General features: G+C 39.7%; 2 protein-coding genes across 2 annotated transcripts in view; one reads left to right on the forward strand and one right to left on the reverse strand.

The window, feature by feature from the left end:
• KIAA1549L (KIAA1549 like) overlaps positions 1-5,167 on the forward strand; it is a gene marked incomplete at its 5' end in the record, with an annotated part of 98,784 nt that extends 93,617 nt beyond the window's left edge. Inside the window, 2 exons of the mRNA XM_082761379.1 lie at positions 1,334-1,485; positions 4,842-5,167. Of these exons, the coding sequence (XP_082617505.1) occupies positions 1,334-1,485; positions 4,842-5,123 (434 nt within the window). The 3' untranslated portion in view covers positions 5,124-5,167. The remainder of the gene's footprint in view (positions 1-1,333; positions 1,486-4,841) is intronic.
• Positions 5,168-18,797: 13,630 nt separating this feature from the next.
• On the reverse strand, positions 18,798-21,417 carry LOC309878632 (uncharacterized protein C11orf91 homolog; the record flags this gene model as incomplete). Its single annotated transcript, XM_082761380.1, has 3 exons — positions 18,798-18,967; positions 19,376-19,918; positions 21,372-21,417. The coding sequence occupies 3 exons, from the start codon at positions 21,415-21,417 to the stop codon at positions 18,885-18,887; spliced, it is 672 nt and encodes a 223-aa protein (XP_082617506.1). The 3' UTR covers positions 18,798-18,884.
• Positions 21,418-22,325: the final 908 nt, after the last annotated feature.

A 22,325-nucleotide genomic window follows, 5' to 3' on the forward strand; every position in this document is an offset into this window, starting at 1 on the left:
TTTAAGTCATTTTTGAAACAGATGCCGTGTGGTTCTGCCCTGTGCTACAAAGTATTTTTTTCTCCTCTTTACAAGCCCTGCTTGCATTCATAGCTGTTTGACTCTGGGCTGCACTGGGAGGTCGCTGAGAACCTGGAGATCTCTGGTTTTGTGGGGACATATTATAATTGAGTGTTCAAAACATCCTGTCCACATGCTTTGTTTGCTCCATGATAAAGCTGGTGGAGAACTCTCTCCTCCAAGGGTTTAGGAACGAGGTTTTTAGGGCTTTAGCATAGCAGTGGTACAGATGCTGGTGTTTGTCTCCCTGTGTAAGTAGACACTAGAGGAAGGAAGTCTTACTGGACAAGCAAATCGTACTTTAAACTTTGTAAATACTGTGGCTAGGCTGAGTAATTGCAGAAAGGACCACACTGGCCTGTGTGTCTCCGTGAGGACTAAACCGTACCTGAAGGAGCAGGTAGAACCATATCCAGAGACTTGGCTGAACCTTGTGTTAGGAAAGCTGTTTTCCCCACCTAGCCTTGAGTATGAGAGTGGAATTCTAACAAAAGGCTTCCTGGACATCCCCACACATGTATCTTGATCAAGACAAGGTAAAAACAGATCTCGTGTCACCAGGTTTCCTTGGAAATACTTAGTTAAGTTGTAGCTGCATAATTCATGGAAGCCATAGGCTGTAGCTGGGTAATGAATTGAGCAGGCAGAGCCTTGGTATTTTTCATGGAAGTATTGAAGTTTTATGATGGGGTTGTTGAGATTACAGCCTTGTAAATGTATCATTCACTCGGTTTCATAGGTTTTATGTCTAGAGACATTAAGATAGTTTTACTGTGTAAACTGAATGCTCTGTAGCCTGCCGTTGAAAAGAAAGGTGTAGGACTTTGAAACCCATGGCAACCACAGCTTCAAAATTGAAAACAAGGAAACAAATGTAAGAGGAAAAAAACAACTTTTTTTTTCAAAGTTTTGATGGGGATCAGCCATTTCAAGGATTAAGTCCTAAGGAGTGAGTCCTCCTATCTTTATCTAAGGGCTGTGCATGATTACATAGACAACTACAAATCTCATCTTCTCCAGTTTTTCCCAGCATTATGGAGATATTCTAGTCAGATATTGAGAGCCTTACGTCCAACCAAAGGTCAACGGAGATGTCATTCTCACCAAAGGAAAAAAAAAAAAAAAGAAAAAAAAAAAGGACACAATTACTTCATAAGTAATATCTCCTAATTTATAACTGAAAATACTGCCTATTAATTTTTATCTAATCTCTGATTTTCTCTCTTTCTCTCTCTCTCTCTCTCTCTCTCTCTCTCTCTCTCTCTTTTAATAGGAAATACAGTACCAGCAGTGTTTGCCATACCAGCAGCAAACCGACCTGGCTTCACAGGCTATTTTATCCCAACGCCACCCACCGCATACAGGAATCAAGCCTGGCTGCCCTATGCTGGAGAGAATGAACTACCGGGACAGTGGGCAGACTCAGTAAGTACCCTTCTTTCTCTAACTACAACACATTTTGTGTGATTTGCACAAGAGAGGATTTAAGTGATATTTAGCGATCAGCAAAAGATCTGAGAAGGGTAATTCTTCCTGAATGGGAACAATCTCTAGCAATGAAAATCTGTGAGAGAGAGTGGGAATATTTAGTCATCCGTCCCACAAACTGTAAGCATTGTTCACTAGGTTAGAGGCTGGCACCCGCTCAAATTTGGTGTGTCAGATACTCAAGACAGAGCTTAAAGATTTGGATAGGGAGCAGGTGATGCTGCCTCTCAAAGTGGCTTCCTGCTGTTTGGGAGCTGGGGAGCACCTTTACATCTTGGAGGCTTCTCTCGAGATAGCCCAGCTCCTAGCTCCCAGGCCTGCCGCAACCCTGCTGCACAGCATTTTAAGTCCTCCTGAAGGGCCTGACAGATCTTAAACTAAATAATTAATTGCACAATTCTACTCTGAGACGGATCTAATTTTTAGTCTGAAGTGTACCTACATTTCAAAGAAATGAAACTGAGATCCTAAAATGAATTGTGGTAGTTCGTCATGTTTGAAACAATTTCTAACATTTAGGGCTTTTTTTCGACACTTACCTTTAATGCTATTAAAGAAATAAAAGCAAAAGATTGATTTTGCTGCCTGAGCTCACATCTGGTGTTTATGCAGAACCAATTCAACCCAGTGAACTGAGAGATGGATTCTATTTCTTTGTGTAGATCATCAACAGAATATTTTACTGAACTGCTCTCTAATAGTTGCCTCTGAGCAACTAAGCAAGAGAGAGTAAGGGCATATAAATGTTCTGGGGACAGCTATTTGTTGCCAAATCTTTATTGCTGCTTTTGATGTCTGAGAGGAAAAGAATTCACTTTGTCTCTCAGCTACAAGTCTGAATTTGCAGGCTGAACTGTCAAGAAAGAAGGAATACGTTCATGTGTAAGCTGAGCACATCTGCTGATGTGCCCCTGACACCTGGAGGCTTGTGAAGTCATACAGATTCCCTTCCAGATCAGAACTGCCATTTAAAACAAATAAAACCTTCCATGGAAACCATGAAAAAATGTTATTTTTCTAATTTTTATTTGTAACCCTATGTACACTTTAAATTCAGGAGGACCATTGTGTCTGAGCAATCATTTAGAGTTTTTTCTTCAGAAAGAAAACAGAGCCAGGAACAGTATTTTAATTGACTTTTGTTCTTTTCCCTTTTGCATCCCTACTTCTTGGCTGCATTAAATAAGAGTCAGGTATCACTTGTCAAAAGTGAAGACTAAAAACAAACCAGAAAAAAATGGAAATCAATGTTCCAACCCCCAGTTCCTTCCTTTGGAAGGAGAAGAATGTAGCCCTCTTCTTTCCTTGTCTTAAGGGAAAGAGGTGAGAAAAGCAGTTCGTGCCAGGGAACTGTTCCTTTCTGCTGTGTACAGAAAGGGACAGAGAGGGAAGTGAGAAGCTGGCTGGAAAATAACTGACAATATAGAATTCAAAGGAAATGAATATTTCTTTCAACCTCACATACGTGTTACAGAGCTTTAAGCCAGATCATGTTACAGAGGCTTTTTCACCCTTCTGTGATTTAGCAGAAGAGAAAAAAATGTAGAAACAAAACATTTCTGTTTTTTAAGTAGGAATAGAGACTTAAAAATGAGATACTCGTCATGAGTTTCCACTAATGGGACTGTAAATAAGACACCAGGTAGGCATATGAAATAGGAGATTTGGCAACCAAGAGTTGTCTTGGAAGCTTAATTTACCTAAATTAACCTTTTCTCAATTATAAGTTAAGTATTGACACACTGAGCTTTGTGGGAGAAGAGAAGTGCATTTATTTTCCAAATTGCTAGACACTGCTCAGTGAAAGTAGGAACCTGGTGGCCTCTAGTGGTGTGTTCAAGTTGTATTACTAAAATGTTCGTCTGTTGAATAATCTATTGTCAACTAAACAGAGGCGACTGCATTTCATGATCAGTTTTGTATTGCACCTGTTTCCCATGCGTGTGCCATCACGTCATATTGAATACGTATGATGTTCTGTGCATCTCTTGGTGGATATCCAAGATCCTGCAGAGCATGAGTAAGTCCTAGTAGTCAGATTTCATAGGTTTTTAGATGCCTGAATTGTTGAGATTTTCAAAAGCACCTAGGGGATTGTAAAAGTCTCATGGGACCAGACCCAAAATGGGATTTAAATAAAATTCCAAAGTTGTCATTCTGAAGTTCATGCTGTGGTCCCATAATCCCTGCGGGGTATTTAAAATTGGCAGAGGATCACATCTTGCCATTTGAGTCTGTTTGCAGACACCTGCAATTCTGAAAGTCTGCTTCTGGCAAATCCACCAAAGCCGAAGCCTTGGTGGGTCAGGTACCTTACACATCAGCCTGACAGAAATCCAAAAGTTAGGTGAGACACCTGGCTGCCTGCCTGTATTATGTATACTTATATAAGACTTCAGTGTATTTAGAAAGCTAAAACCATGTATTCTTCCTCCTTTGAGCAATATAAATTACAAAGTTAACTTTTCAGTGCTTAAACATTGTGGTAGCTTATTGGTTACCTTACAGTAAGTGTGGTATTCTGAGCCATCCTCTTCATAAAAAGCATAACTTGAATTTCCCTTTCTTTTTGTTGGAATGGATTACAACGACCAGTTGGTACCAGTGAGGTTTTCTCAAGGAGAAATTGTCTTGTCCTAGTGATGTGTTGTGGGTTGCCTTTTGAAACAGCACAAAGCCTTTGAAACTATTTCCTAGACTTTGCAAGACATAAATACTATTTTATCTGTCATATAAAAGACAAAACAAAACCAAAGCTTCTGAGAAGGTTAGTATGAACGTAAAGACTGGTATCACAGTTCATGGATTTTGGACAGAAATTTAATAGTCACAGGGACACTAAAACTAAACAGCTTAAGTTATTGCTGCAAACCAGCAAAGTCTTCTCTCCAATGTTGTCAGCGTCCTGAAATACATGTACAGTAGTGGCTATTTGGAAGAAAAATACTTAGGAGAAATAGTAATCAGAGGGGACACTTTCAGAAAAGCTGCCTCCTCAGTCTTTTTGCAGTCATGATAAAACTGCACGTGCAGTGTCCTAGTATACTGCAAAGTATTTTTGTATTTTTGCTGCCACAGTTCAGGGAGTTGAATTTATTGATGTACATTCGTAAATGGCACATGCAAAGGTACACATTTGTCAACTGACACTTCGGAACGTGAAGCTTACGTTCTTGTCATAGGTTCGTATCTTTTGCATCTTACTCTGCCCCGTGGAGGTTTGTGTTACCCTGACGGGTGGCGCTAAGGATCAGTTGTCCTGTATAATTCTGTGTAATTGCGATGCTCTACAGGTTCCACTGCCTGGCTACATCGAAGCTTACCCAAGGCCCCGCTACCAACACAATTCTCCTTCACGACTGCCTCGCCAATACAGCCAGCAGGCGAGCATGCATCCCAGCCTGGAACAAGCTCCTTTGCCGTCTGCCACAGCTTCTCAGCAGAGCCTGACAGAAAACGACCTGTCTGATGCCCCTCTCACCAACATTTCTACAGCTGCCCTTGTAAAGGCAATAAGAGAAGAGGTTGCTAAACTGGCAAAGAAGCAAACAGATATGTTTGAGTTCCAGGTCTAACATCTTTTGTGCACAGTAGTTGTATCATATAATTTGGAGTAGCCAAGGAAGTGATCCCTTTAATTTTCACTTACAAACTTGCTGTGAATTGTGCCAAAGTGATGGCATTTTTCTCCATGTGAAAAGTCAACACTATGAAGTCACTTACCGTAGAGCAACAAGACTCTGCAGATATGCATTCTGCTTGCCAGCTAAGGAAATGCTGCCAGGTAACTGTTCAATTCAGATACTATAGACCATATGCAATTGTTAGTCACTTAGCACTTGTACTATGACCCATCGTCACTAGAGATGCTGCTGAACATGTCTGTGACACAGTGTTTCATTTGCAGGCCCAAAGGTAGAGCTGCTGAAAATAACTCCTGCATGTCAAAACTTTATTTCTTTGGTTAAAGAAGAAAACACAGTATTACACAGAAAGCTGAAGGCCATGGTAGGTGTGGTGGTTGGTGGCCATGTTAATTGCTGCGGGACATTGTACAAGGAACGCTGATTTCATCAACATGGACTCGTTCAGTGTTTTCTTTCTAGAGGCTGTATTTAAACCAAAAGAATCTGCGATGAGTGATACACATAAATGTCCTGTAAATACCCCCGATTCTCCTCATCCTATTAACAGTACAATGAAGTGAAAGAAGAGAAGACTGAAAGAGGTTAATGATATTTTGATAATTGGTGGCTAGTCCGTGAATGCCACTGATGAGTTATGGAGGAGGATTTTCAGTGTGAGACAACACAATGCATGAAGAGCTAACAAAGGAAATTGGTGCTAGAAGCTTCCAGGAGAAATAAATAAAAGAGGTTATTTGAGTTTGCTCTATATTCAGGCTTTTCACTTTCTATGGATGTGAAGATGGTAAACCTGAGACCTTTGAGCAAGTATTTCCAACCTGGAATAATGAATACGCCTGCTTGTACAAGACGACCTCTGTTTAACACAGTGCTTTTTTTCTCTTTCTTAAGCAACGATATCTACTGAAGTGCTACATGAAGACACAGTGGATCTTGCAATGGAACAGTGAATACACACCTAGGAAGTTCTGAATGTAGAGGACCTGACTATATATTAACATGTAAATAAGTAAACGGTTAAATGGATTAATGAAAATACTAATGTGCTGTGAAAAAGAGAGCATTTCCAGAAGTGATGCTGACTTTGTGTTGTTCAAGATAAAGGTCACAAATTGTTAAGCTGCATTATTGTATGAATCCAAACCCAAAAGAGAATCAAACCAGTTGAATGGGACAAAAAGTTTGTCTTTTGCAGTTGTACAGAATAGTTGGAGATCATGAACAATTGTTTTCAGTTCCTTTGCCAATTAGCTTTGGGAACTGAAGTTGTTGCAAAATACATTGTGTTGGGCATGTTTGATGTCAACTGGAGTTAAAGGTAATGTACTTCATTTCAGTTAGCTATCCTCAATTGCGTATGCTATTTTGTCTGTTCATTTCCTTTTCTTGAGTTTCTTTGGTCTTTATTGGGGTGAGAAAGGGAACTTGGTTTAGCTTTTTGGCCATCAATAAAACGAGAGGAGGAAAGAGGAGACTAGAATAGGGGAAAGAAGAAATTGATGAAGCACAAACTTTTAAAACAGAGCTATTTTTTCCCCAAAATAATTATATCATAAACCCTGAGATTGTGATATGTAGTTATCCTAGAATACACAGATATCTTCTGCTCCGAGACCTTAGATATTGCAGAAGCTTTTGGAATGCTAACTGATCTTTAAACGAATGTGAAGTTTCATTTTTATTATTTAAAAATCAGATATAAATAAAATGTATTTTTGTAATCTCGATGTATATATGTGCTGTATATTTATATAAGTGACTAATCTGCTATAGTCGAAAAATTTCCATAAATCAAGTGAAAAGAAAAAAAAAAAAAGAAAAAAAAATATAATAATTTTAATGATCAATATTAACATGCTGTGTCTGGAATACACAAATGGTGGCTTGGATACTAAACAACCAAAGAAACTCAATCTTTCATATACATATAAGTCTACTAAAGGCAGACTGCTGTCTAAGTTACCTGTCCGCTAACTAACACTGATCTTATCAGTGTAACACAATACATCCAAATGTCTTTTTGCGTTGAGTTAACAGCTGCCTAAAAATGTTGCATTTAAAAATCACAGCTTGAAAGATACCAGGCCAAACTCAGCGTGCCATAAAAATACAAGTTCTGTTTGGCCTCGGTGGGAACTCAAACCACTGAGAGCAAGGCTGAATCTCTGTATTGGTTTTCATCCATACATGCAAGTTTCACTAGAATCATGCAAACAATATTGTGCTTATTTTTCAGTTGGTGTATTTAAATCACTGTAATGTAAGTGCAGACATAATTTAAGAGCAGCTTCATTTTATTTAGCCTAAGCTGTTTAATAACTGGCTTAAGCTAACTTGGTAAGTTAAATCTTCATTTAGTCAGCTGCCTTTTGCATCAGCTTTTTGAATGATTCTTGTCATTATTCCAGTGAAATTTTGTATGCAGATAGGGCCTTCTATGCAATGGGAGTGAAATGCCCTCTGAAATAAATTTCTGTATTTTAGACACAAGTTTTGCAGGGTTATCCTAAAGCTGCAAGTGCGGAAGCAGCAGCAGTCATGCAGACAGGAGTGCTGAAGCAATGTATCTGGGACAGGTCGTGTTACAACGTAGTCCCAAAAGAGTCACAGGAGGTAGGATGTATCAGATTTAAACAGCATCTTTGGGACGCTCAGCTCTGCTTGTAAATCTCTTCCCATTCTTAAACTTAAGTGATTTAACTGTTCTGTCAAAAAATGTGTGAGGGTGAAGCCAAGCATGTATCTTGCCATACTGAAAATTTAAAAAGTTTGAAAATTACATATGTGGTATAGGGTTGGGATACCTGCGTGCAAGCAAAATGAACAAAACAGAAAAACAAAACAAACAAGAACAACAAAACAAACAAAAGAACCATATAAATTGCCTTCTAGAAGGACAAACCATTTCAGTAAAGTTAAACAAAGTACTCTTCATACAACTGAGGAAGACCTGTTAGACTTCAAAACTCAATTTTGTTTGATATTGTATTGATGATGTGCAGTCTACTGAATATTCCCTGAATCATCACTCTGAAACCATTGTGGTACATTTTTATTCGCAAAGGTATTTTACATTCTTCATTCATAATGGCTTTTTATCTTGTTTGTAATGTTTCTATATATTTTTTTTTAAGTACAAAGTAAGATTATATCTAGACAGTAAGGACATTCCTGGGAAAGAAAAATCCATGCTGTAATTATTTATATTGTCTGAGCACAAAGCAATGAAAAAGTGAAAATATAGTGTACAAATAATTTGTAAAATAATAAACATTTTGTATGGCTACAATTACAATATAGTTTTTCAATATTGATTTCGAAGCAGAAAGTTTACCTGTTGAAAGTTATGACATCATCAGAATGTGTTGATGTCGCTTACTCCAGTAACAACTTAGGGCTTTTCTAGTAAATGCCCCAACTTTCTTTAAATTGTTGCTACTGTTAGGGTGGAAAAAACTCTTTTCTGTGTACAGAAATGTTGATTTTCTGACCGATACTTGTCTTCAGATTTGTAAATCATTAATAGAAACATGGACAAATGAAACACGTGTAAAATTACTTCTCGGTAGGTGTGTAATGACCATTCTCAGTAGGTATACATACTGTGTGTGATGCTTTATTAACATTACTAAAAGAGTAACTTTAAGAGGATAAGAGGGCATTCTTTGACAGTCATTTCTGGAGACAAATATATCTGGAATTGTGAGGAGCTGTAACGCTGTAGAAATACAATTATTTTTTTTAATCTAATGATATTCTAGATAGAACTTGATAGAAATGCATGTAAATCCTATATAGAAATGGGAAAATTATCATAAGTAATGATCATTTCTTTTTCAGACTAACTTTGAAAAGGGGAGACATGGAGAACAGAAAATGTAAGCTAAAACTATGAAGCAGGTAGAGAGCAGCATTGGATTCTGTGGCAGAACTGATGTGAGGCCTCTGTCTTGTTTAAGGGGTGATAAATAGAAAACTAACTGCAATTTCGGGGAACATTTCAAGATGTCTGTAAAGAATGAATTAAACTTTAATGTATTTTTTTCAGTCCTGCATTGTAAATGTAAGAGCTAAATGCCTGCTTCTGAAAGTCTGAGGAAACTTGAAAGCAATGATAGTTTTCTGAGCTAGCATGAGAAGCTGCTTCGTTTTGCTGACAAAACGCACTACCTGTCCACGTGTGAGCAGCTCCAAGCACAGTGTCTAAGGTTTCTGTAAAACAGTGATGGTCTGGACCTTATATTTCTTGTACATAAAAAAAATCTCTCAGTGGCTTCTCATACCTTGTTGACATGCAATTGGGTAGGAGGAGAACAAGTGTGAGATAGTATGAAGGACGTTAACAGGTCAGAAGTACCCTAACAGTCTGGAAGCCATGCATCTTCTGATGCTTGCTACGTTATACCTACTAGAAAATGGTTGTTTAAAGCAGCTGTCCTTGGAAAGGTGCAGTGCTTTCGCTGTTAATGACGGATATGTATTAATTAATACTCGGTCCAAATACAAGAATGTATCAATTAATGCTTCCACTCCATTGTACAAGCCATGTGCATACTCTGTGTAGCTCCACGTGAGAACGTGGCAAAATGAGCACAAGAGCTTTCCAGGGTTACTTAATCTCAAGTTGTATGTCCTTTTATATGTATTTTACCATTTGAAAAAAAAATGTTCAGAAACTATGCTAGTATATTAATACTATTAGCCTTTTTTCTTTTTTTATGGGCTTTCTGAAAAAGAGGAAAGTTTGGTCTACTAAGGTAGGACTGCTTACTTGTCACTACTACCGCCTTCTCAGTCTGCTATCATATCTGATGGATCAGATCTTTCCCCTCCCCACTTATCTCTACTTCTACAAGGGTACAAATACACAGGTTTTTTTTTTTTTGAGTAAGTCATGTGTAATTTTGAAAATAAGTATATGGGGGTAAATAACATCTCTGTGATCTCTCCAGATACGTTATTGGTCTGCTGAGCAATTTTTCAACACAGTGTGCATTGAAAGAGAAATGAATCAGCTCAAGCCTGTTTACTATAAAGTGATTTATACATCTACTGTAGATTTTGTAACAGGTCTATGTAGAATCAGTATGGCAAATGGTGTCTTAAACTTTCTATGCTAGACTTTCTTTTCACGGGTTAATGTTTTGAACATAACTCCAGGACTGTGTAAGATTGTGTCGCTTATCAAAATACTTTGAAGTGTAGGCATGCAAAATGAGGATGAGTACTCATTGGGAATGCATTTATGAACTGTTGCCTTTCTCTTGTAAATAAATAATGTAAAAATTTACTTGTGGAAATGATATTTATATAGGTCAGTAAATGAATCGGATACTGACTTGGTCTATAATGAAGGTTTCAAGATGGCTAAGACATAAAGGCCTGCCTGGTTAATACTGCAGTATCTTTATTGAGAATAATTGTATTGCATACCAGTCGTTACAGCATCAAAAGTATTGGTCTTATCCTGCATGCTTGGTCCAAAATGTTTGGCAGTACCCGGTGAATGAAAAGCAATCAGAAAACTGCACACCTTGGATCCCTGTTATCCAGGAAAACTTTTGTCAGGACTGTAGATAAGACATGGGAGATGGAACAAGGATTTCAGCGGGGCTCTGAAGCAGATACACTGCAATGTGCAATGCGTTTGCCCTTAATACACACAGATGTAAGAACTACAGTTTTTTGAAAACTAACTCTTAGATCCACCTGTTTGTGCCCACCCATTTCAGGTTCCTTAAGCTGTACAGAGGCAATAATGCAGGGTTTTTTTGTTACAAAGCTTATGAAAGATAAGAAATGGGTTTTAAAGAGTTAGGTGGTTAAATGCCTAGCAGATGTGTTGACAATAATTACAAATGCCACGAAGAGATGCTTCAGTAATTTTTTTTTTTTTTTTTGCATTTGGTAAAAATAATTCTTGTTTTAAGAAGTGCCTGACTTTTCAAAAATTGCTGAGTTCATTAATAGTAATTGTCAAGGAGTAGCGTATTGTATTCTAATAACTTTGTAACATACTCAATACACACATTCTAGGGCAATAATAGGTCCGAAGGATTGTAAACAATACCGAAAATTGATTCCACTAAGTACAGTATTTTGTGAGGAGGTGATTTTTTTCTTACAAAGCGTGTCCCTCTGCTGCAGCTTGGTGCATTTCTATGCTTTGTAAACCAATGTTGAAACACCATAACACATTGGCATTAGTTAAAATCAAGCATATCTGGCAAGGAGCACTGATTTTTGCAGGCTCCAGTGGGGCTTTGTAAGAGTGCCTGTGCACGTGATTAACTTCTTAAACTGTTAAAACAGAAATTTGTGTGTCCTTAACTCTGGATTTTTACAAGGAATCATCACCAGCAAACTTCACCAACATATACGCTGAGATGTGATGCAACAGAATACAGGAGTCTACACCAGGCATTTACCAGTACTTTAAAAAGCGAGTGGCTGTGGTAGAAGAATAGGTGTTAAACCTTCTATTTTAGCAGTGCATGGACACGAGCTACTTAGGGGTTGATAACTATGACCGAACAGAGTCTGAAATTAACTGCTTGGAATCGATTGTAGGTATTTTGTTAGCTTTTGATTTAGTTGCTTGTTAAAACAGTACAAAAATAACAATATTAAGAGCATCTTCTAATTCAGAGCTATAAACATGGGAGATCTGAATGCAAGGAAAATTCAGGTTTGTTGTTTGTTCTTGCCTTTATCTCCTACTTTCAACAGTGCAAGCGGAAAAAAAGAAAACACTTCACCCTCCTCTAAATTAATTTCAGTATTGCTTCCTGTGATGGAGGGACTGACAAGGCTTTTTACGTTTCCTACTTGTATTGGGTTCTTCAAACTGTATTCAAGGTCATATTGGATAGAGAAAAGGACGGTGAAGCCAAATATTATGGAAAATAAAACAGAGCCCATCTCACTCAAAGGTAGGTTTAGGATTGAGCAGCCCAGCAGTAAGAGCTCAGGTCTGGTTAGGAAGGAAATGTGCACAGCGCAGATATTCCTGCCTTATTGGACTTCTCATTTTCATTTGAACAACTTTCTTTTGTGGCAGCTGTGCATTTTGAATTTAGCTTTTGCATTAGTGTACTCCAACAGCTGCTCTCCGTAGCTCACTGATGTACTGCAGGTGTGACAGAGATAGTGACTAACACACGTGATGTAATTATTAATTAGCTATGGCACTGTGTGGCTTTGGACCATATTCTACTGTGTGATACTGACAATGTCATGTTAGTATTAAGGCAGCATGAATATTGATAACGTGTTCCACTGAAGTTACAGACGAAATGCATGCTTGTTTCAAGGAGAGTAGGGTTGATCCAGTATTCTCTCAGTGACTTAACTATCATAAGCATCTTATAATCATGTGAAGACAAAAAGGAGGATAGCTGGTTACAGGCAGCTTAATCTGGTTGTGCCTCAGCATCGTTGTCTGTAAAGCAGGGTGGAGAGAATGCCCCTCCTCATTCTGCTGGGAGGGGCTCAACTGATAATGCTGAGAACTGTGAAACCCTGGAGGGGAAGCTGATACTTCAGTATGAAGCATTATTTGTTGTTTCATGGAGCTTGGTAATTGTTCAGGACTATAAATTACCCAGTCCTCTGGGGACACTGAAATACAGATGAATTCATAAGGGAGCAAACCCCTCCTAATGCCTTTCTAATAACAGCTTCTAATTTTTTTTTTTTAATTTTTATTTTTTTTACAGAGATGCTAATACATAAATTGTGTCACTTCCTATAATTCATCTCCATTTCTGATGACATTCACTTCTCCTGCATCTTTGAGTTATGGAAAGGAAAAGTTCTGTGTAATTACAAATATCCACATTATCTTCATTGTTTACAGTTTGATTCAACTGAACTATAATGGCTGTGTCTATTTTTAAGTGTGTTTCAGCTGTAAATGGGTAAATTAGTTTTGTTAAGCCAGTCAGAGCTGCGAATTTGTGAGTAATTTGTAAAGCCAAGTCTAGGGACTAAACTGAAAGAGGGAGAGAATAACCAATTAAGATTTTATACTATGCAATTGGAAAGGAAACCTCCAAGAGCTGGTTCCGTTTGCAATTACAAACATTGCCCACACCAGTGGTTGAATTTTACTTTTCACGAAAAAAACATGTAAGATGTTCTGGGTCATTACAAAATGGCTGGTTTTACTTTGAACTGGAGGGTGATCCTAGAAATGAAGCTTACAAGCACATAGCGTAGGTTTTTTTCTTGTGTCAGGTGCTGTAGCTTAGTTGAAGTTGTACATGTTCTTTCTTGGCAATTTTGCACATTAAATAAAATATGTCTTAAAATCTATGCTGCTACTTATTGATTGCTTTTGCTGTGTTCCTTTCTGTAGATCAGCTGCTTTTAAGCGTGAGCATGCCTTTCATTTGGAGCAGCCAGGCTTCTGGGCTGCATAGGGGACGTGCTGCTCATGCTCTCAAGAAAGAACCTGGCAAAGGATAGGGAAGAAGTTTAAAGAACTCCACGAGATAAAACGGTGTATTTCAGCAGTGGTGCTCCTCTGAAGAGAGGCATTTGCCTGCCTTACAGAGGTGAGCAAGAGAGTAATCAGCAAAGCATGAGGATTTTGAGGGCACCTTGTGATCCTGTGTTTCCTTTGTGAATTTTTGTCCCTACCTTCATTTCATCTGTGCCCTCCCCTGTTATTCAGTTTCTGTTCTTTTTGCTAGCATTTAATCAGGCCTAAGTTTCCTGCTGTCAGCCTGATGTGGAATGAAAAGAAAATGGCAAATGCAGGTACGTGTTTTTGACAGTACTGCTTTTGTGTAATTTGCAATTCAAGTCATTTGGAATAAATAGTTCATGTTACTACAAGGAATAAATCTTCCTCTTCCTCCCTCTTTTTGTAGTTTGAGGGGAAAAAGAGGCAGGAAAGGATCTTCCCAAAATAGAAGATAAATTAAATTCATAATGTACATATCACTGCAAAGTTTCGGGACAGATACTGTTACGTATGTATATGTTAAGTTGTCAGTGAGAGTGCTTAAATTGGCTCAAGGGTTTGTTCTGGCTTTTCTCAAGATACACCAAGATTTCAGCCGATTTTGCAAATATAAGTTAAACAACTGACTAGGAATGTTAATAATTTTATGTTTCCTTAGAAAGACCAAGTGCTCCACTTATCAACTGCTAGAAAGCCTTCCTGGTTAGCACCTTTAACTAACTTACATTCAGTAACTTGAGAAAACCAACTACCCAAGCAAACAAAAGGAGCCAGGATTTCTAGAGTTAATTGCTACTCTTGATTGCCCTGCTTTATGCATAGATGCTAGCCCTGAATTTTCAGGACAGGCGAATCTATCATGCAGCATTCACTACTGAAAACAAAAGTCATTTTATGATAGTTTAGTGCTTTTGGATTTCCTCTGTAATCTGTCCCAGAACTAATTAAGGCAGCTTTGCTTCAAGATTAATTTACATCCTAATGATCCATTGTAATAATGCAGAGTATCCATTTGGAGAATTAACATAACAAACTCTAAAATAAAGAAGCAGCCTGCAATTTGATGGGCCCAACTGTTTGGTATAGAACCCTTTCAAATAAAGCTTAAATGCATTCTTCCTTTCCAATGGCTTTTCATCTAATGTTTCCTATCATAAAACAGCCAAAGCCATTTCAGGTTTCCAAGTGACAAACCTGAGAGTGCTCCATAGGAAAGCACACAAGTATCCCTGCAGCTGTAGATGCTGTGCTGTCAGCGAGACAGCTGTCATTGCTCAGCCCTCAGGTTGGCTGAGAAGATGCTTCCTGAGAAGCCTTCTTTGTTAAGAACTGGAAATGAAACAGAGCAACCTACTGATGTTTTGAAATCTTTGCCCAGGAATCCAGAGCATAGCCAAATGTTACTTTCTTGAATGCAATAGGGATAGATTTGTTGAGTCACAGGGCAGCTATATGAAAGAGATCTGAGCTGTGCCAATATATAAATGTCAGGCTTAACCTTCCCTTAACAGTCTAAGAGAACAGAAGCAACTGAAAAACAGATGGCACGTGCTTTGTGAAAAAAGGTATGCAGTAAGAATGCTCATTGTATTTCAGTTAAAACATGTTTATTTTTATAAAGGGTACAATTAACAAATCGGTTTTCAGATGTGCTGATTTGAAAGGAAAAAAAAAAGTGCCTACAAAGATGAGAGCAAATTACTGGATGTAACAAGGTCAGGTGGAAACAGAGAAGAGAAATAAAGGTAAATAAAATGTTTATGGCCAAGTAACAATCAATACATGCTTCATTATGTGTAACTGGTTGTTTGCTTGGGCTATTAATACAACCTTACTATTCTCTCTAAATTCATGCACATGAATGTGTTAAATATTTCCAACTGAAATTGCAGACTGATTAATTTCAGGCAGAAACACTTCATGGAATTTTCTGTGTTTCTCTAAGTTATTTTCGTAAGTGCTACTTCACAGAGAAAAGGCCAAATTGGCTTTCTAGTGAAGCTGTCATCCTTCAATGACCTTCTTGGAACACTGAGATGCTTTAGTAAAAGGGCTTTGACCAAAGCACCCTGATAGCACAATGCTGTGGCTGAAGCTGGCCAAGGTAAACCCTTCTGCCGTGTTTTGGCACACAAAACTAATGATTTTCAGTAGATAGATGTTCCCAGGTAATTTTAACAGAGATTACATATTAACTGATGTTATTCCTTGAGTTATCCCCTTATAATTAAACATGAAGTGGTTTTTTTACATAATAGCTATATGACAGAAACTGTACAATAGGTGGACCAAAATTTAAATTGCGTGCTGGGGAAAACAGTTCAGTTTGAGCCAAGAAAACCTGCATGAATAGTGGCTGGTGAAGGCTGTATGAAAAGTGAAAGAGTGGTTATAAGGTGAGGGGATATAATAGGAGGCAGTGGTAATACGGAATGGAAATCCATTTAGCCCATTGCCGTAATTATGGGAGAGTTAGCATGGTTTAGGAGTGAAATTATTCTGGAGATTTGAAAACGTAAAGACAGCACCTCTGCTGCTGAACCTGATTTAAAAGGTCTTCTTGCAAAAACTTTGAAGACTGCCATGTGTTGGCCCTTTTCACCTGTCCAAGCTCATTTTGTTGTTTTTAATTGTGGACTAATACTGAGCTGTTTCTCATTGCAATCAATCACTGTAATATCTGTTTATACATTTATCAGAGCTCTTTGAGAGACTTTTTATCCTCATTCCACAGATGGGTTGTAAAACACCTTAGCCCAGGTTTCCAAGGCATTTTGGTAGCTATCTTTAGGTACCTAGATCTTTTTATATATTTACTGACTCAGCCTCTCAGACAAGGATGGAAAGGGAGATGATCTGTGGTTATGCTGTTTCTGTGGAATGTGAGAATTTCTCCACCCCAAAATTATCAAACTAAACACACGGAACAGACTAACAGAAATGCTGAGAAAAGCTTGCCCTCGAGGCTGCCTGTAGGTCTTGATTTTTGAGGGTGTGATGTCCTGGGATGTAAAAAATAAGAAATACAAACACACCAGCTGTCTTCTGTGGGCTCCATCCAGGTTAACTGTGTGCTGTCCAGACCTAAAGCTGCCATCCAGAGGGACCTGGACAGGCCCACAGGTGGGCCTGTGCAAGCCTCATGAGGTACAACAAGGCCAAGTGTAAGGTCCTCCATCCAGGCTGGAGGAATCCCAAGCACAACTACAGGCTGGGTGGGAAATTAATTGAGAGCACCCCTCCTATGAAGAGAGGCTGAGGGAGTTGGGGTTGTTCAGCCTGGAATGGCTTTAAACTGCAAAAGGGTAGATTTAGATTAGATGTAAGGAAAAATTCTTCACTCTGAGGGCAGCGAGGCCCTGGAACAGGTTGCCCGGAGAAGCTGTGGATGCCCCATCCCTGGAAGTGTTCGAGGCCAGGTTGGATGGGGCTTTGGGCAACCTGATCTGGTGGGAGGTGTCCCACAGCAGGGGCGTTGGAATTAGATGATCTTTAAGGTCCCTTCTAACCCAAACCATTCTGTGATTAACTCTATGATTCTGGAAGTGCCCTGACCAAGCTCCCTGGGGATAGAAACCAAAGATTTGCTGTCCAGGTTGCCTTGGAGCACCTGGGGCAGGTAGGCCCAGGCCTGTGGCAGGGCTTCTAGGTTGTGGGGCTGCCTGGGTGAGGCCCTCTGTGGACCTGTGTTAGCGGTGGTCTTGTAACCAGTCCTGTCCCTGGGCTTCCTGGACCTGGTTCCTCACCTCACCCTGCGTGGCACACAACATTGGCCCAGACCTGTCCTTGTCACACCACCCCAGCCCTGTACACCACAGCCCACCATGGGGCCCTGGGGCACTGTGCCTTGAGCACAGCTGCACCGTCAGGATCCAGCACATTTCAAAGAGATCCCAGCTCCATCCAGCACATTTCAGACTGATGGGTCTGAAAATTATTGCTTTGTTTCATTAAAAAGCATATTGATTAGCAGCTGAAACTGTGAATTGACATATTGGTAGAGACCCCAGGATGACGATGGCAATTGTGGATGGTATGATTCTGTTTAAGATTTCCTAGCTTTTCTGATAAAATGTGATTATTATAGTTCGGTGATTGACAAATGGAAGTTATAAACTGGATTTTTAATATTTTTTTTCTTATTTTTTAATATAAACCCTCTGTGGGATAGATCAAAATCTATCTGGAAACAAGACAGTGGAAGATTCAATGCTGGGAATAAGCAGTAATAGGAAATAATATTTTGATATTGTATCGTGCTAAAATGCTTCACAGTTGAGCAACTCTAATGCAATTTTTTAAAAAAAGAAAAGATTGAAATACTGTTCTTTTTTAAAAAAAGTTGTCAAAATATGATAGCTTCAGGGGTGGTAACTATTCACCATTATTCCACACTGCCACCTACTGCTCTTGAATTAGAACAAGAAAAAGCAATTATCTACCAAAACCCATTATCAGTCTGATAAGCCTGTTTACTTCTTCTCAATGCTGTACGTGGCATTGCTTTTTTAATGGCAGATGCTCTCCAGATCTTTAGTCTGTTATTGCTGTCTCTGCCCATTTTCTCTTCAATCCTTCCAAACATAAGGATGTTGTCATTCCTAAAACTGCCTCAGACTTCAGCCTAAGCACCATTCATCCTAAAATAATAGTAAAATGTTAGTTGAAATTCTATGTTTTACAACTGTTAAAAACTAACTTAAGCCATAACTTCAACACATTGGTGGTACACTTGAGACAATAAGCTGTGCTTGTTTGTAACAGATTTTTATGCTATCATGAAGATAGTTTCCTAAAGCTCCCTTAGAGGCATGGGGCTTCTAAGCACATCTATTTACTCTCAGTTGCACTTACTTGTAATTAATAACAAAATACAAATGTATTTTCTATTGGAATTACCGTTTCGCTGCTACCCGTATCCTGAACCTCATTGCTGGACTGGTGGGAATCCTGGTATCAGCAGTATTATTTTCTCAGTGTTTTTGAAGAAAATACTATCCACCCTGTTTGTCTCTAGTACTTGGAGAAGGAAATGTTAAAATACATACCAGCATTATTGGTATTTAGTACCAGAGATATGACATACAAAAAAAGTCAACAATATACTGTATTTTTTTAATTTAGTAAGAGAATAGCATGTAATGGGTAGAAAAATTATCGGGAAGATCCATTAAAATAATACTCCATAGTGACAGAACATCCAGCCCAAATAATCTTCATCATGTTGGTGGCTGTTTCTTCAGTTTCTGCCTTGCTTTCATGCCTTGTATCTTTTCTTCTTTCAGTGCCTTCAGAAGTTTATCTAAACAGGAATGAAACATAATTTGTCATTACCGTTATCGTTAATAGTTTACAAGACTTTTAAGAAATAATTTGTTGAGTAAGCTAGTAACTTTCCATAGCGTTTCTTGTTTAGCAAATACCTGTAAACTAGTTTCTTACGTGTATTGAAAATAACAGGTGTTAAACTGGTAGGTATTGGTATGACAAAGGAAAAAAAACACGGTTAATTTGGTGTTGTGGAAAGTAATGCATGCGAACTATGTATCATGATTGCTTTGAGGTCTTCCTTGAGTGTCTGATGAACGCCCCTGGGCTCCTGCAACCCTTGCAGTTGGGCGAGTGTTGGGACCGGCAGCCTCGGCCACAGGCCGAGCCCCTCGTCCTGCCTCCAGCACCAACACCCCCCTAAGCCCTGCGGGGCACGCACACTGCTGCGGGTCGAAGCCGTCCCCGAGCAGCGCCAGCAGCTCCAGCTCCTTGATGCGGATGCCCAGCTCGCAGATCTCGCCCTCCAGCTGCGGCTGCTCCCCGGGACGCCGCTCCTCCGCCCCCGCCGCCGCCGCCGCCGCAGCGGGGCAGAAGAAGCGCAGCGGCTCGTAGGCGATGGGCGCCAGCCCCGCGGGCCAGCGGGGAGCCGCGGCGGCCAGCGGGGGCTGCCAGGGCCCGCAGACGGCCGCCAGCAGCTTCCGTGGGCCGCCGCCTTCGGCCGGGGCAGCGCCGGGCTCGGCGCGGTCGTGGAAGGGGGGGAAGTAGAGGGGCCGCGGCGGGGGCTGCTCGCTCATGGCGCCGCCGGGCTGCGGCCGCCAACGGCGGTTGGCCCGGGGACGGCCGGGCTCCGGGGACCCTCCGCAGCAGGGCTTCCAGGCGGATTTTGAGGCAGTTTGAGGCGTTTTGGTCAATCCTAATAAGCCAGGTGCCGTACCAGCGCTGTTGGCAGCCAGCTGGTGACTGTAGGGGCTGTGGAGGTTACCTGCGAGCGGTAAATTTACTCAAAATGAAGTGAAAATCCCGCTGCAACGCTAATGCAGGCCTGAGCAGGCTTCGATACACAACCATGAGGGCTTGCTACATGCCCTGGAGTGAATTGTGTTTATAAAGCTTTTCTCCCATAAAACTTGCTTGGTACTGCCTTTTCCTAGAAGCACGCTTCCACATATTTAGGTGCAGCGCACCGTGCTGTAAGCTGATACTGAGGTGAACAGTGGGTTTTGTTGCTGGTTTGGTGTGTTTGCTTGTGAAATTTAGTAGATCTATGGACCTCAGCTATCATGAGAGACACAGTCAGTGCCTTGAGAAGCTGTAGGAGCAGGGAGAGTGGCAGAAGTCATTCAGCATTTTATGTTCACGTGCACTGGTTAGGGAATGTGCTATTAGAGGCAAAATTGATTGTGTATATACAGTTTGCTTACACCAGTAATGTGTCAGTACCAGTACAATGTAGGTACAGGTACGGGTTGTGTATTTTATGAATGAAACATGCATATTTGAAATCAGTCTGATAACGTGTATTTTTCCATTCTTAGTGGCTTAGAGAAGAACCAGCCATATAGTTGATTCTGTGTGACAACATGAGGAGAGAATTCGAGCATTAAATGGACACAGTAACTGTAAGTGTCTTTTTGGGGGCAGGGGTGTACACTAAAAGTCAAAAACCCTTCCTTATTCAGGTCTTTGTGAGTAGCATTTGAAAGCAAAACAGTGCTTATGCAGAATTTGCTAGGAGTTTTACTTTGAGAACCAGCAGGAGGCCCAGTGCTTCCACTTAGCTATCCCTATTGCAAGTTTCTGTTTATCTGTGAGCATGAAACAAACAGATACTTTAACAGACATGATTCTGTTGTATTTGAATTCAGTCTGTTTATGCTATTTGCAGGCAAATCTAGTTTAGATCCCTTTTATTGATAAATTCACTCTGTCTTTGGGGTAATATTATCATACTTTTAAATTAGTAACAGTTCAAATAATTGGATTTGGACTTCTGTTTTCTCTAAGCCTTTTCTATCACCATGGTCAACATTTTATAGTAACTGTTGTCTAACTGTTACACTGTGAAGTACACCATTGCTTCACCACCTCTGTAAAAATTAAATGTAAATATGTAACATGTTATTGCTTAGCTTTCGTTAGGAAAAAACAAAACACAAGTATATCAAGGTGTAAGTGTATACATACAGGTGAACGAGGTGGGGTGCTAGAAAACCAGTAAGGTTCTTGTGATTTTAAAGCCCAATCTTAAATTTGTTTAGTTTATTCATTGCTTTCTTTCATTGTTTGGTATCAAATATAAAACTTATGAACGTTTCTATTTCTATTCTAAAAACATTTCTATTTTCTTAAAACGTGTATTAGTGAATCACAGTGGTTCATGGTTTTGTATGCTAGATGCTACAATCATGACATAAAGAAAAGGTTCCTTTTATTACCTTCCAGTACAAACTGTGTGCTGCTAATACTAAAGCCGTGGGCCATGCTGTCTTTAGGTGCCACCTGGTGGAATTTTTACAGCACGCTTAAGGTGTTAACTTTCTAATGCATTAGTCAAACCAAAATAAGTACTGAATACAGAAAAGGTTGCCAAAAGAATCAAAAGTTAGAAATACAGAGATTAGATGAAGAAGATAACTAGGAGTGCACAGGCTGTAGCAGAGCCATTAGACTTTAACGCACACCTTTATACTATGAGTTTCTGAGATTTCGAATTCTCAGAACTCCTAAAAATCTTCTCCGTCTGGTAATACATAATTAGCGATAGCCTCTTTTTTTTTTTCCAAAGTTGAGAACTATTAGTCTTGGGTTAAGCAAATGAATGCGTCGTAGACAGACATTTTATGTAGCTCAGCTGAATCATAAATGATAAAAAAATAAATTTTGAGATGAAAATGGTATGTGTGCCAATAACCCTAACCCTAACCTGTAAATAACTGACCAAAAATAAATCCCTAAGAACTTAACCTTAACCCCTAAGCCCTAACCGTAACTCCTCACCCTAAACCCTAACCCTAGCCTTAGCCCTAGTCCCTAACTCTAACTCCTGAGAACTACATTTCCCGGCATGCTCTGGGCACTCAACATGGCCTCCCGGAAGCCTGGTGCCAGAAAACTACATCTACCAGCATTCCTTGGGCAGCCGGCGTGGCCAATCAGAGGCCGAGTTTTCGAGAACTACATTTCCCAGCACTCACTGTAACCCCGGCCCTTACCGCCCTTACAAAAAAGCCTCCAGCCCTAACCTTAAAAATCCTCGAAACCCCTACAGACCTAACCCAAACTATTCACCACACTAAACCCCTGAAGACCTATGCCTAAAACCCCTAACCCAATAAATTAAGACGCTCAAATCCCAAACCCACAAAATTAAGACGCTCAAATCCCAAACC

Source organism: Aythya marila (genome assembly GCF_965140915.1).
Source record: "Aythya marila genome assembly, chromosome: 5".
Lineage (NCBI taxonomy): Eukaryota > Metazoa > Chordata > Aves > Anseriformes > Anatidae > Aythya > Aythya marila.